This window comes from Primulina tabacum, chromosome 9 (genome assembly GCF_025594145.1).
Source record: "Primulina tabacum isolate GXHZ01 chromosome 9, ASM2559414v2, whole genome shotgun sequence".
In the NCBI taxonomy this organism is placed as follows: Eukaryota; Viridiplantae; Streptophyta; class Magnoliopsida; order Lamiales; family Gesneriaceae; genus Primulina; species Primulina tabacum.
The window spans coordinates 28,050,686-28,064,125 of record NC_134558.1 but is presented as its reverse complement, the minus strand read 5'-3'; the positions used below and the strand labels follow the sequence as shown (position 1 = coordinate 28,064,125).

At 32.0% G+C, this 13,440-nt stretch overlaps 1 protein-coding gene across 1 annotated transcript; it reads right to left on the bottom strand.

The window, feature by feature from the left end:
* Window positions 1-386: 386 nt before the first annotated feature.
* On the bottom strand, window positions 387-7,761 carry LOC142555097 (oligoribonuclease). Its single transcript, XM_075665767.1, has 8 exons — window positions 7,636-7,761; window positions 7,273-7,401; window positions 4,186-4,262; window positions 3,958-4,039; window positions 2,313-2,368; window positions 1,834-1,920; window positions 1,028-1,118; window positions 387-768 (listed from the first exon to the last, which is right to left on the bottom strand). The coding sequence occupies exons 1-8, from the start codon at window positions 7,718-7,720 to the stop codon at window positions 650-652; spliced, it is 726 nt and encodes a 241-aa protein (XP_075521882.1). The 5' UTR covers window positions 7,721-7,761; the 3' UTR covers window positions 387-649.
* Between the last annotated feature and the right edge of the window lie 5,679 nt (window positions 7,762-13,440).

Here is a 13,440-nt window from a genome sequence, read left to right as displayed (position 1 = left end):
GTTCTGACCGGCGAGGTCGAGGATTAAATATTACTTAGGGGAGAATTAGTTAGGATATTCTGTTGACAAAATTTATCTCCCACATCTGTACAGAAGTAACGTTGTTTTATCTGAATTTTCTTGATTCATTCTGCTCCAGACTACGATTTATTTCCGAGAATTTAGGTGGTTGCATCAGATTTTGATAACCAGTTTCCCTCCCTAGCATTAGCTCCTCACACCTACATCACTCGATTGACAATTAAATTCGAAAATCGTCTTACTTAATTTAATCCATAAATTTATTTTTCAATCAATCGCATAACAGAACCAATTGAAATTATATGAAACAGTTTAGTCTATCAACCAATTCAACGCATTTAGGGCATGCAATCATTGGACAAGTATAAAAATGGTCAAGAGGCACAACACAAGCTAAGGCCATTTTACTAGAGAAACTGTTGCATAGTTCTTCTCATGGCTATGCTTGATGTTTCCAACACAACCAAAACAAGAGAGTATTATTCATTCTCATCAAACCTCGTCTCATCAACCATCATCACCACCATACTATATGTCGAAACCGCATCTTTTTACATGGATCCGGCAGCGGCAGCAACTTGGCTTAGTCACTAAAACAGCTCCGTGAAGCCAATTTTTTTTCACCGCATCATTTATTAGACTTGTGTTTGAATATGTGATCCTTGTAGAACTTGAGTTCTGCTATGCTTTCTTTTATGTCATCCATGGCTCGGTGTTTGTTTTCCTTTTGTGGAGCCCTTCTGTTATCTGGTAAAACCAAATATTTGATTACTAAGATATCACCAACTCGGTAACGTAAATCTTGGTAAGAAGATTACTATAATTGTAAGGACAAATGAGAAATGAACGCTCTTTTAACGAAAATTTGATCAATAATACCCAAAAGGGAAGAGAGGTTGGTTAATTATGTATGTCTTATACTGAAGATACAAAAAGAGGGTAAAATGTAGGGAGAAAAAAACAGAATTGCAGCATGAATTGAATAGCTAACTAGCAAATTTGTCACCTCGTGGGTACCAACGGACACACAGCGCCTTGACACTGCTGACATCCACAAGGATGTGAGAAAAAAGGCCAGCCAAATTTGGCATGTATTTCTGTGACAAGAAAATTTAATAACATGAACGCCAGAATTCTTCAAGCAAGGCAAACAGAGTGAGAAACCAAGTAGAAATTATCAATCGCGTATTTAATTCAATGATTCAATCCATGTCCAGATATTCTAACTCAACCAAGTCCTCTCCCTTGCAGTTCAAGAATAGAGTTTCAATTATTATAGAAACATCTGCAGCTCACTAAGGTGTTGCATTCCCCTAGAATTCCATTTTTATGGATAATATTCTCAAAATTGAATTTAGGTAATTAAAGATCTTATTTTTTTATTCTATGAATGTGACTCCGTGTTTTCTATTCTTTATAAATACGTTTTTTCTTCATCTGCTAAATAGTAGCATTCTCTCTCTCCTCTTCAAGTCCTTTCATTTTGAAATAACCAGGTAATAAAAAATTTAATGATTCACAAGCTCTAGGGGCATGCCAAAACTCATAATAGCAGCATTATCTGTCTGTCCTCTTCAAGTCCTTTCATTTTGAAATAACCAGGTAATAAAAATTTAATAATTCACAAGCTCTAGGGGCATGCCAAAACTCATATATTAAAAAATTATACACAATACTTTCATGCAAGAAATTCCTAAAATAAAATATCTTTCCACTGAGATTTCCATGCCTTTCAAATATAGAAGATCACAATGATTTTCATGCAAATAATTCCTAAAACAAATTTATGTCTTTCCAATGAGATTTCCTTACCTTCAAAAATATAAGATCCGTATAGATTGAATTTCCAGCAATAAGAGGTGTATATGTGCCCACGTGTCTCTTCACAAACTCCATAACCTACATGGATGCAAGAGAACATACAACTGAGAAATTCTCCGAATATTTAAATTAAGTCAAGCTCAGAACACTCATTGTGCACCAACGTTAACCTTTCCCAGTCTGTTAATGATCAACAAAATGTAGTTGGATAGCAATAGTCATATAACTCATTAAATTAGAGTAATAATTTATACAAATAACTCCCATCAACATCTCATGGAAACCTTCTGCATCAAACCTATTTGGGTTGTCCAGGGACATTCATTGATAAGAGACGAAAAGAAAGACTAAAATCCACATGAGAGAAATGCACCAGGGAATCATAAGGCAATGCCTTCTTAAACATTAAGCAATTAAGATATATTTTCGTAATGCCGTTGACTTGAAGCTTTTTACAGGAATAACGGTACCTGCTTTTCAGCATCTTGTTCAGTAATTGAACTCTGAAGAACCTTCTCCGTCAAGCCTAAGCACCATGAAACTTTAAATAAGTTTTTGGATGTAAAAAGAAACTCAAACCAATTTCATTTTCTGATTGTAATAAAAAGTTTTTGCTTAGAGTGTGAGATTATCTTAATCTCTTGTATATCACATCAATGCCCAAGAAAATAACCAGGTAAATTCTTCCACTCTTACAGGCAATGAGGTTATCACTCTCTAAAACAAATTTATCTCCAGCCTTTGAGAATAACCTCCAATGATACCAATTCAAGTGGACGGTTCCAATCAGTATCACAAATTCAAATGGGCAGGCGGAGGTGGTTACATCATGGTCCAGGCCCTACCACAACTAAAGATACCTATGCTGCCTAGCGTGCCAAAAATTGCAAAGCGATGGTGTGATTTATTACCGATCCAAAACTGTGAACCATCAAGGAAGTATGCGACTAAGAAAGCACATCTTACTGTTTTGAAATTCATTTGAAAATGTGTCACAAGAATGAACAAGTCAATCACATCACAATTCCAAGACTAAATTGTGGCAAGAGATGGACTCATTCTATGATAGAAGGGAAATCATCCAGATGATGCCATGAAATTCACCATATGATTAAAATGCAACAGAGCACAGAGATTTTATTCTGAATAAGCTTTATTTTAACATTGATTAATTGTAAAACTTGCTTTCGAATTAGTGCCCTTTAAAAGGCTAAACAAGCTTAATTTCCGTTCAGATTCTGATAAGTTAGCGTCCAAGCATAAGACATGTACTTATTATTTTCAGTTTTTTATAAATATATTCCTCCAAATTTTGAGTGCTTCTTGCCATAAGAAAAATTTCTCTAGCTTTTTATCCTTGGCGATAAATTTCTGAACTTATCAATGGAATGACAGTGGCACTCATAACAGGATATCTGACGGCATTCATACCGGAGACCATTTATTTTGTCTTGGACTCTTGGACATAGACGATGTGTTGAGGTACACTTCAAAACGTCTAAGATCCTGAGTCGTTAAGCCAATTGGTAGAGGTACAGTTACTAATCTTGTTTTTCATTATGTTTTGACTTTTGAGCCATATTCTTTTATTCAATTGAGGCGGCATTTATTATTATTAGTATTCATGTAGGTGAAGTCATCTCAGATTTGTGGAGTGTGTACTCTGATGAGATGCAATTCACAATACTTTGATTGTGAAATCATTAGATCCTTCAAAGTTAATAATTGTTTTTAAACTTTTCTGGGTTACGAAACCTGTTTACATGTGATCTTGTGAACTGTGGCACGACATTTCCAGATGTTCAAAGCCTAACTAGTGTTGCATCATATCTTGTATATCATCGTTCAAGCAAACTCAATAAAGAGAATTATTTTCTTCCGCTCTCTTGATTCTTTTTCTTTAAGGCTGAGTTTGGATTGATAAAGGTATTTTGAATAAATTGATTTCAAAATCAATGAATTGGAAATGACAACTCCTACACAAAATTTCAAGGGCATCGAAATATGAACTGAAAATGTATTAAACTTGAAACATCAAGTTCAAATTTTAAAATTTTAACTTGTTTCCAATCATGCATTATGAATGTGGATAATACATTTTAAATTAATACATACCACTTGCTGAATGATGTTGTTGGCACCATTCTCCCATTTTATCCAGACACTCCTTTGTTTGATGAATAACCAAATCAGGACCCTATTGGAAGAAAAGAATGAGATACTAGTTATACAAGTTGACAAAAATAGCCATATCATAAGAGAGAAAATCTGGACTATTAGTGGAACAACAAAAATGAGTTTCAAATGCAATAATATAATAGAGTAAATGGATAGCAACCTTACCTCGATCGACTTAGTTAAATTTCCATCAGTTATCACACAAGCAATTTCCAGAATTCTGTCATCTTCGATATTCAAACCTACATAAACCGAAAAGACCAGGGATTGTACAGTCATTATGGAATATATTTCTGTAACACTTCAAAAGCAGTTGTGTCACATGCCCATTCCCAGTTAGATATGAACTCATACAAGTGCATTATGAAAATGATTCCTTCACCATTTGTTATTCCTTTTCATTTTTTCAAAAGAATAAATAAGAAAAGAGACAAAGATAGAAAGTAACAGAAAATATCAAATAGTGATTTAGGCTCAACAAATTCATCTATAGCACATGACGAATAACTTTCATTGAATAATTTTCATTCAGTGCCATGAGGTCAAAAAGGTTTTTAATTGTTAACACCAAATCTAAAAACCATGCGTTAATTTCATATGTATATCACTTGTATTATTGCTATACTCAACCGCGGCTTTTTCTCTTCAATTTTTTAATTTTAACAATTGGAAATGCTCCATTATTTTAATGTTTCAATTAAAATATATCGGAGTGATTATTGCTATAGTCGACCGTGGCTTTTTCTCTTCAATTTTTAAATTTTGACAGCTGGAAATGATCTATCATTTCAATGTTTCAATTGAAATATATTTGGGTGATCCATTTTTGTCTATAAAAGAAATTATTGTCCCATGAGCCAATAATGCTTTAGCAAAGCTGCTTCATTTCTTTTTTATCAAAGACTGATTGTAATCTTAAGTTCGGTCCAAGAACCTTATTTTTCGACACATTGGCCAACATCAATTTGGAATAGGGATGTAGAATCCTACGTTGTTTTAGAATAAAATCCTATTTGATGAAATTAGATTTCACTTAAAATCTATCAAAAATCAAGGCTTTCTCTACTCTATATAATTCTTATCTAAACTGAAGTTCTTTCCCACTTGACTACGAAAGACACATTCTATAAGTCTTATGCATGCGTATGTATGTGAGTTGCTTATCAAACTGTTTTTAGCCTTAAACATTTGTCTTAATCCTTCAAACTTTGGGCTGTTTCCTGAGCTCAGACAGTCCAGTTATGATTCATTTCAATTTGGAGTCTTGACTATCCTTAAACTATATTCTCATTTTCAAACCACCTTTCTGATTTCCCAAATTCTTTCAATATGAGTTGATTGAACTCCTAACTTCTCAATACCTCAAAATTTTTTAACGTATTCTCTGATGAATCAATACTCAGTTACCTAGCTTAGGCCATATTTAGGAAATTTCCAGCACGATATGATTCATAAGCTCCAAGTGTTATAAGATCTCTCAAACAAAAATCTTGTAATTATTCACACACTAAAAGTGAGAGAGTAATAAAATCTCAAAATATCAAGACGGATAACCTTGATTTTTTTTAAAGTGCATCTTTCTATTTTAATTTTGAATTTGATCACATCTTTTCTTAGAAAGAACCAAAAACTATGATATCTCCTATAAGCTATATTGCATTTTATAAATTTTTTTAAGAGCTATAAGCTTTGCCAAACACCCAATATCCCAGAAAAGGATAGGCTTGGGCTCCTGAATAAAACTACCGTGCATAAAACCATATTTCTGCTTACGGATTAGGTTAGACTCCTCATACGGGCAGTTGTTTCAAGCATCAGGCACCGGCAAAGGCCACAAAGAAATAAATTTAGAGCTTTACATAGACATACCTGACCAAGCAAACTGGTACAGGGAACCTAGCTCCTAATTCAAATGAATGACAACACTTTGACGGGATGCCAGCCTGGGGAATGAGGCGACCGAAAATATAATCACTACCAACGAAAATACCAGGTAGCAGCTAGACCCATAGTTATTTAGGGCACAAGGCACACTAAATCACTAGGGTACTCTGGAGCCTCAGGCGCAAGGCGAAGCGCACACTTTATTCGAAATAAAGCGCATTTGGCATAAACTTCAAAATTCAATATATATAAGTGATTTATAATATAAAACTACAATATTATAAAAATTAAATATTTTTCACAAAGATAGCAAACATTATAAATAAAAATTCATTAATAGATAATGTAACGTAAATCAGAACCAGAAAAAAACTTCAAATATCTAAACCATCAAATTCCTCTGCATCCTCCTCAATTATATCATCATCATAATCATCTTCCAAAACAATGGTGAGTCATTAGTGTAGAAGAAATTAGAGTAAAAAATTGCATAAAAGATTACGGTATCATCAAATTCTTCTCCATCTTCCTCAACTATATCATCATCATTATAGGGGGAAGATGACAGTAAAAGTTTGCATAGAGGGCTTCTGAACTTTCTAATAAAAAAGTCCTGAACAAATGAGTGACCACATGGTTCTTTTATCATTAAATAGTCATGAGCTTTGCTAATTGGGCTTCAAAATTGGTTGAGCTCAAGTTAATTTTTATTTACTTACAAAGTATCAGTCTACTTCTTTCAAGCACACGTTTTTGCGTCTCTCGGATGCCTTGCGCCTAAGCAAAGGCGCACGCTTTAAGCGTGCTTGTTTCAAGTGTTGCGCCAAGATAACAACCCAAGCGCAATGGGTGCGCCTGTCTAGGCCTGTAGCCCAGGCTCAGCCAGGCGCCCACTTTTAATAACTATGGCTAGACCATGTGCAGTATATCATTACGTTGGGACCAGAAACAACCGTAGAAACTCTCACTCTGATGTACACATTTTTCTACAAGGTTTAATACAAAATACGGATGCAAGGTTATTCAAACCTTGCCTCACTATTTTGACAATACTAATATAAAATAATGACCACACAAATAATCGCTTCTCTTTCCACTAGAACACCAAGGCAGACAAAAAGGAAAAGCCAACAGAAGTACATGTTCATCTGAAATGATAAGGGTCTAGAAAATCTTGAACGTGGGGGAGGCTTGTACAAACAATGGAAGATGACAGTATTTGACAAAAATCAATTCCAATATATGGAAGAAAACACCTAACTTGATCAAGAAACTTCAGTTGAGACCCAGGACATATAATTCTGGTAACAACAAGGTTGATGTATCCATGTCACGAGTGAAAAAGTAATTCAGCAACAAGAAGCTTACCAGTCATTTCCAAGTCAATCCACACAAGAGGCATCTTATACTCCACAGGAGTGGACTCTAAGGTTTGTTGATCTCCATTTGCATTCAAGCTTTCATCTCTTAAACTACTATTTTCCACTTTACCACTGTCTGCATCAAAAGTTCTTTTGTGACAGTTCAATTGACCATGGTAATGCAGCATAAAGTAAAACTTTCAATTTTAATGACAGGAAAAACAGTTGGTGAAGAATTTCATTAGCTTCAAAACTCTTGAAACCCCAACATTCCTCTATTCGGAAACAGGAATGATCAAGAAACCTAGAGGTAGAAGAATTAAAAAGAAAAAGAAAAACGAATAGTACAAGCCTCTCCTTTTACGATTACCATCAGCAGCAGCAATTTTTAAATGGTCCCCAGGATCATCTACATCCAGCTCCAGCAATGAGAAATTATTCGCGAGCTGATTCATTTCTCCTGATAGCTGATGCTAACTAATGGCTCATCAAGTTCCTGAACTCATTAATACAGATGATCAGCAACCATTGCCCTCTTCTATGAGGTACTGAACACTAGTGATGGACAGCATGAAATCATTTTCTCCTTGTTTAACTTAATTTCGGAAGTAAGCTCTCACTAAATCCCAATGGAAAAACCATCTCATTGTCTACAAAATACATGAAATACCGACGCATGGTCCTATAATCTATATTTTGGCAAAGAACCGAACAGTTGAAAAAGTGAAGAGTGGATCCAGGTGGAATAGAAGTTGATGAAGCTTACCTGCTCGAGGATCCACTTCGGAGGCGCGGCGGAACGAGAGGGCGGAGCAGAGAAGACGGAGAATGGCGACGGCCAAACCCTCTGATTGAAAAGATCAGTCACGTTGGCAGTGGAGATGGCCCATATATGATATATATATATACCTTTTCGTCAAATATTTGTTTTGTTTTTTTAAAAAAATTATATATATTATATTAAAAATTATATATATTATATTATATAAATTAAATATATCATCTGAGACTTGGGATCAGAATGAGGAATCTGATACGTGGCTTTGTTTTACCAAACTTTTCCTTAGTGGCTTTCGCACACATGGAGGTTATTGGTTTCCAGCCTATATACCATATTCAACTCTTATTGAGCTAAGAAAATGAAAAATTTAAATCTCAGAATAATAATGAATATAAGATTCATATTTGGAACTATTACAAAACATAATAGGATTTATAAAAGATATACCAAAGAAATTAAACAACAGAGGATTTTACCGAGGTCCACCTCAGAATCATAAATTCATAAAAATCACCCATGAACGCCTTAAACGCCATCTCTCGACTAAGCAGGCTAAAGGGCTACAACATGAATTTATTTTTCCTGGTTAAACTCGAACCTTGTGTTTACCATTTCCTGGTTCATCTTTTTACCTTATGTTCTAACCAAAGACTCTTATATTACATTAAATTCCAAAAATTTAAATAGATCTTTTATTATCTCAATCTGATCTCAAGAACAAATAAATATAGATCATGTCATAGTAAGGTAATAATTTAGCACGAATGCTTTAGCCTGTCATTCAGGCTCAACTAATGAAATATAAAAATTTAAAACAGTAAATAAAAACAGAAAATAAAAATAGTAAGAACTTACAAATTTGTTACCAGAACTTCAAACTTTTATTGATATAATTCAGAAGGGTTTTTACAAGAGAGAAATGAGAGGGGAGCAAACTCAACCGTGTCCTCCTAAAGACACAGAATGAACCTATAAATAGAAGAGCCGGACATGAAACCCCGGATTCCATCTAAAATAAAAACAGTACAATACTTTATTAAAGTAAATAATACAATGCATTATTAATGCAAATAGTAGTCAAAAAGTCTACAGTGATATGATATTCCACCCGATATGCTATGATGTGATATCCCACCAACTGCACCAGCTGCAAATTCTTTTTCTGACGATTTTAATCATCTTTAATATTGTCTTTTAAAGAATTTTTCAAATTCTCAAAAATGTCATCTATCTGAGAAAATTGAGGAATATCATCCTCAGGGTCTTGAGCATCCCGCATCTTCATAAGATGAATAAATTGATTTTCACTAGATTCGGACGCCATAGATTTATCTGATTTTGAATCAGCACCTCCAATATTCTGGAAAAGATCTTTTTTCATTTTTTCAATATAGATCTCGATCATTTTTTCTTTTGAATATATTTCAGAATATTTCTGAGTAAGAATCTTGAAAGGACTCATAGAGGCTTTTTCCTTTTCTTGTTGATTATTAATTTCTTTCTGATATAAAGAAATTTTTTCTTCCATTTGATGAAGAGTTTCATAACCATATGGTTTTCCAGTTTCTGGATCATCTCTTAATAATTTGTCCCAAAATTTTGTGGAACTAACCCTCCATATGCAAGGGATGCCTTCATCAGTGTAACCGAATTCTGGCTGCCATCTCCAGATCCATGGAATTCCAAATTCCATGAAAAATAGACATAGAGTCTTTCCATCATTCCAATGTTCAGAAAATGAATTTTTAATACTTGGAGAAATATTTAACCAAGTATTCATGGGTTTTATAAAAATCTCTGGCAAAATCTTTGCGGATGGACCAAATATCTTCCACCATATTAAAAACCAATTTGGAACTGGATAATGAAAAACATTTTCACAAATTTTTAAAAACCAAGTATGTTTTCTTTTTTCATTTTCATAAAACAAGGTTTTATTAAAACTTTCAATATAATCCCAAAAATTGAATTTAAAACTCATTTTATGATTTTCAGAATAAAATTCTTTTTCAACTAATGGAGATATATCCCATTCTTCAATAGATATGATCTTCTTGATGATAAACTTTGAAAAGTTATAACTTCCTTTCTGCTGAGTATTACTGAAAAAGTGAGTTATGTCAACACTTTTTGTAGATATCAGAAGATTTTCATAAAATCCTCTTTGCTTATAAGAACCATATACATATGATGTATTGTTTAAATATCTTTCCATTATAGTCCATGGAGTTTTTTCCCATTGGGTATCTCTTTCTTCTATAAGAAGAATCAATTCTCGATGTTTTGTCTCTGTATATAGAGCTGAATCATTATCATCCTCTTTGATAATATTAGCATATGATGCTGAAGATTGAGAATCTGTATTACTTCTCTGCTTTTGTTTCAAGAATTCTTGAAATTCATTGTATAACTCATTATTTTGCTCAGTATTACTGGCTGATGAACTGGATAAGTTCTGGGCTATAAGCCTCTGTTTACCATGCTGTGCAATGATATTAGGGGGTTTTCCCCTACCACCTCGCCCTCTATAAGAGGACTCTCCTCTTCCTCCTCGGGAATACATATCTGTAGATAAAAACATTAGGATAAATATTCTCGAGTTAAGAAATCTGGTAAATGATTATCTTCACCTTTTTTATAAATTATTTCAAAATCAAAAGGAGCTAAATGAGCCTGCCATCTTGCAAACATTTGTTTAGAAACATCACGTTTAAAATCTTTATTAAACATAAATTTTGCAGATTTACAGTCAGTTTTTATAATAAACTTTTGATTATATAAATCATCTTGAAATTTCAATATACATCTGACAATAGCTAAAATTTCTTTTGCTACTGTGGAGTAATTTTTCTGGGCATTATTCCATTTCCCAGAATAAAATCTAATAAGATAATCTTGTTTATTTTGAGGATCTTTCTGTTTTAAGATTCCTCCAAAACCTATATCTGAGGCATCAGTTTCAACTATTTTATCCCATTGGGGATTAGCAAGCATAAGACAAGGAAGATTTTTAACTTTTTCCTTAATATTTTTAACAGCTATTGTATGTCTTTCAGACCAAGGTAAAGGATTTTTCTTTAACCTATCATATAAGATAGAAGAATCTGTAGTAAGATTTTTAATATAGGGAGAAATATAATTTAAACTTCCTAAAAATCTCTGTAACTGAGTTTTATTAGTTATAATATCAGGAAATTTTGAACCAAATTCTATACTTCTCTGTATAGGAATTATTTTTCCTTTCTCAATCATATGACCGATAAATCTAATATTGGTTTGAAATAAAATCATTTTAGATTTTGAGATAACAAGTCCATTTTGAATAACAATATTTTTAAACATATTTAAATGTTTAAAATGTATTTCAATATCATTAGAAAATACTAAGATATCATCAATATAAACAATTATAAAATTGCTGTAATTATAAAAAATATCATTCATAATTTGTTGAAATTCAGAAGGGGCATTTTTAAGGCCAAATGGCATTACTGTCCATTCATAATGTCCTATTGGAACATTAAAAGCAGTTTTATATCTATCAGATTCTTTTACCTGAATCTGCCGAAATCCTGATTTTAAATCAAATTTTGAAAATATGATAGCATTTACAAGTCTATCTAATAAATCTTTTTTATTAGGAATAGGATGTATAATCCATTTTAAAACCTTATTAAGAGGTTTATAATTTATGACTAATCTTGGAACACCTCTTTCCTGTTCAGAATGTTTATTAACATAAAAAGCAGTACATGACCAAGGAGATTGAGAAGGCTTTATCAAACCTTTTTCTAATAAAGAATGAATTTCATTCTTACATAATTCTAAATATTCAGAATTCATTTGACAAGGACGAGCCTTGGTAGGAATATTTTTTTCATCAAAATTCTCTTCATATGGAAGAGATATAATATGCTTCTTTCTATTCCAAAAAGCATTAGGAAGATCATTACATATTTCTAATGAAAACTTATTATAAATAAGTTTAATTTTTTCCTGTAATTTAGGATTTTGTAATTTATCATCTATAGTTAATATATTAACATCTTCTTTTAAAGAATTAATCTGAAAAGTTTTCCTATCAATATTTTCTTGTAATTCATTAAGAATTCTATGAATAGGTTTAGTTATGAACTTAAAGGAAATAGGATTACCTTGAAAAGTTCCTATAATACCTGTTTCATCAACATAAGTTAAAGGATAAATTTGATAAATAAAAGGAAGACCAAGTATAAGTTGGCTAGAAATATCTTTTGCTAATAAAAAACTGGTTTGAATACAGTTTTTATCTTTGCAAATATACAATTTTGGTAATTTATAATTTATTTCTAATGGTTCTCCTCCTGCATGAGAGAGAGAATGAGTAGTTTTATGAAAATATTTCGTAGGAATTAATCCTTCCTGTATAACATTTAAGTCTGCACCACTATCAATCATAGCAATGAAATTCTTTTTATAAGAATTTTCAATTAATAAAGTTATATTGGTATACCATTTTTGGGATATAATCATGCTTAAAACAGATAAATGTTTTTTATCTGGATCAGGAAAAGAAATATCTTGTAGATTATCAAAACTATCAGAATTATTAACTGAATTATTATTATTAGTTTCAATGATTGAAACACGATAATTTAAACTATTATTATTGTGTTGTAAAATCTTTACTTGTTCTTTAAGATTTTCTATTTCTTTAACTAAATCCTGTATAGTAACTGGATTCTGTTTACTATATTTCTGTTGAAGAAGATTTTTAACTTCTTTCATAGAGTAAGCTTGTTCTTGTTTAACAAGAATATTATTATTATTATTGCTAGTTGAAGCAGTATTTTCCATTTGATCAATAATTGTGGATTTTAAAACTGGATCCTTAATCATTTTAAGAAATTCTAAAATATTATTGTTAGTTAACACATTAATATTTAAATCATTGAATTGAGACATTAGTTTATAAAATTCATCATTTTTATCTTCTATATGATTTAAACAAGATTTTCCTTGTATACAATTATTACATTCATTTAAATCATCAGAAATATCTGATTCACTATCTATTATTTCTTCTGAAATATAAGATTCTGAAGAATTCTCAGTTTCACTGTCAGAATTATTATTTGAATCCATTATTATTTTAAATAATGTTTCTTTTAGATTATCATCTATATCTAAATTATTAATTTTATTTTTAGCCCAACATTGATTAGCATAATGTCCTGACTTTTTACATTTTCTACAAATTATTAATTTATTTTTGTATTTTTCTTCTTTCCGTAAATCACGGCTTTCTTTTCTTTTCTTCTTTTTATCTCTTTGTCTATCAGACAAATGTCTTTTCTTTCTATAAAATTTTTCATCTTTTTCTTTAATTTTCTTCTTACCTTTATTAGGTAAGTC

Bases quoted from the DNA above. Each gene is read 5' to 3' on its own strand.
- LOC142555097 (XM_075665767.1), bottom strand. From the start codon at position 7,720: ATGAATCAGCTCGCGAATAATTTCTCATTGCTGGAGCTGGATGTAGAT. The intron at 7,402-7,635 runs GTAATCGTAAAA...CTTTTGATGCAG, and splicing joins AAAAATTGCTGCTGCTGATG to ACAGTGGTAAAGTGGAAAAT. The intron at 4,263-7,272 runs GTAAGCTTCTTG...CGGTTTATGTAG, and splicing joins GATTGACTTGGAAATGACTG to GTTTGAATATCGAAGATGAC.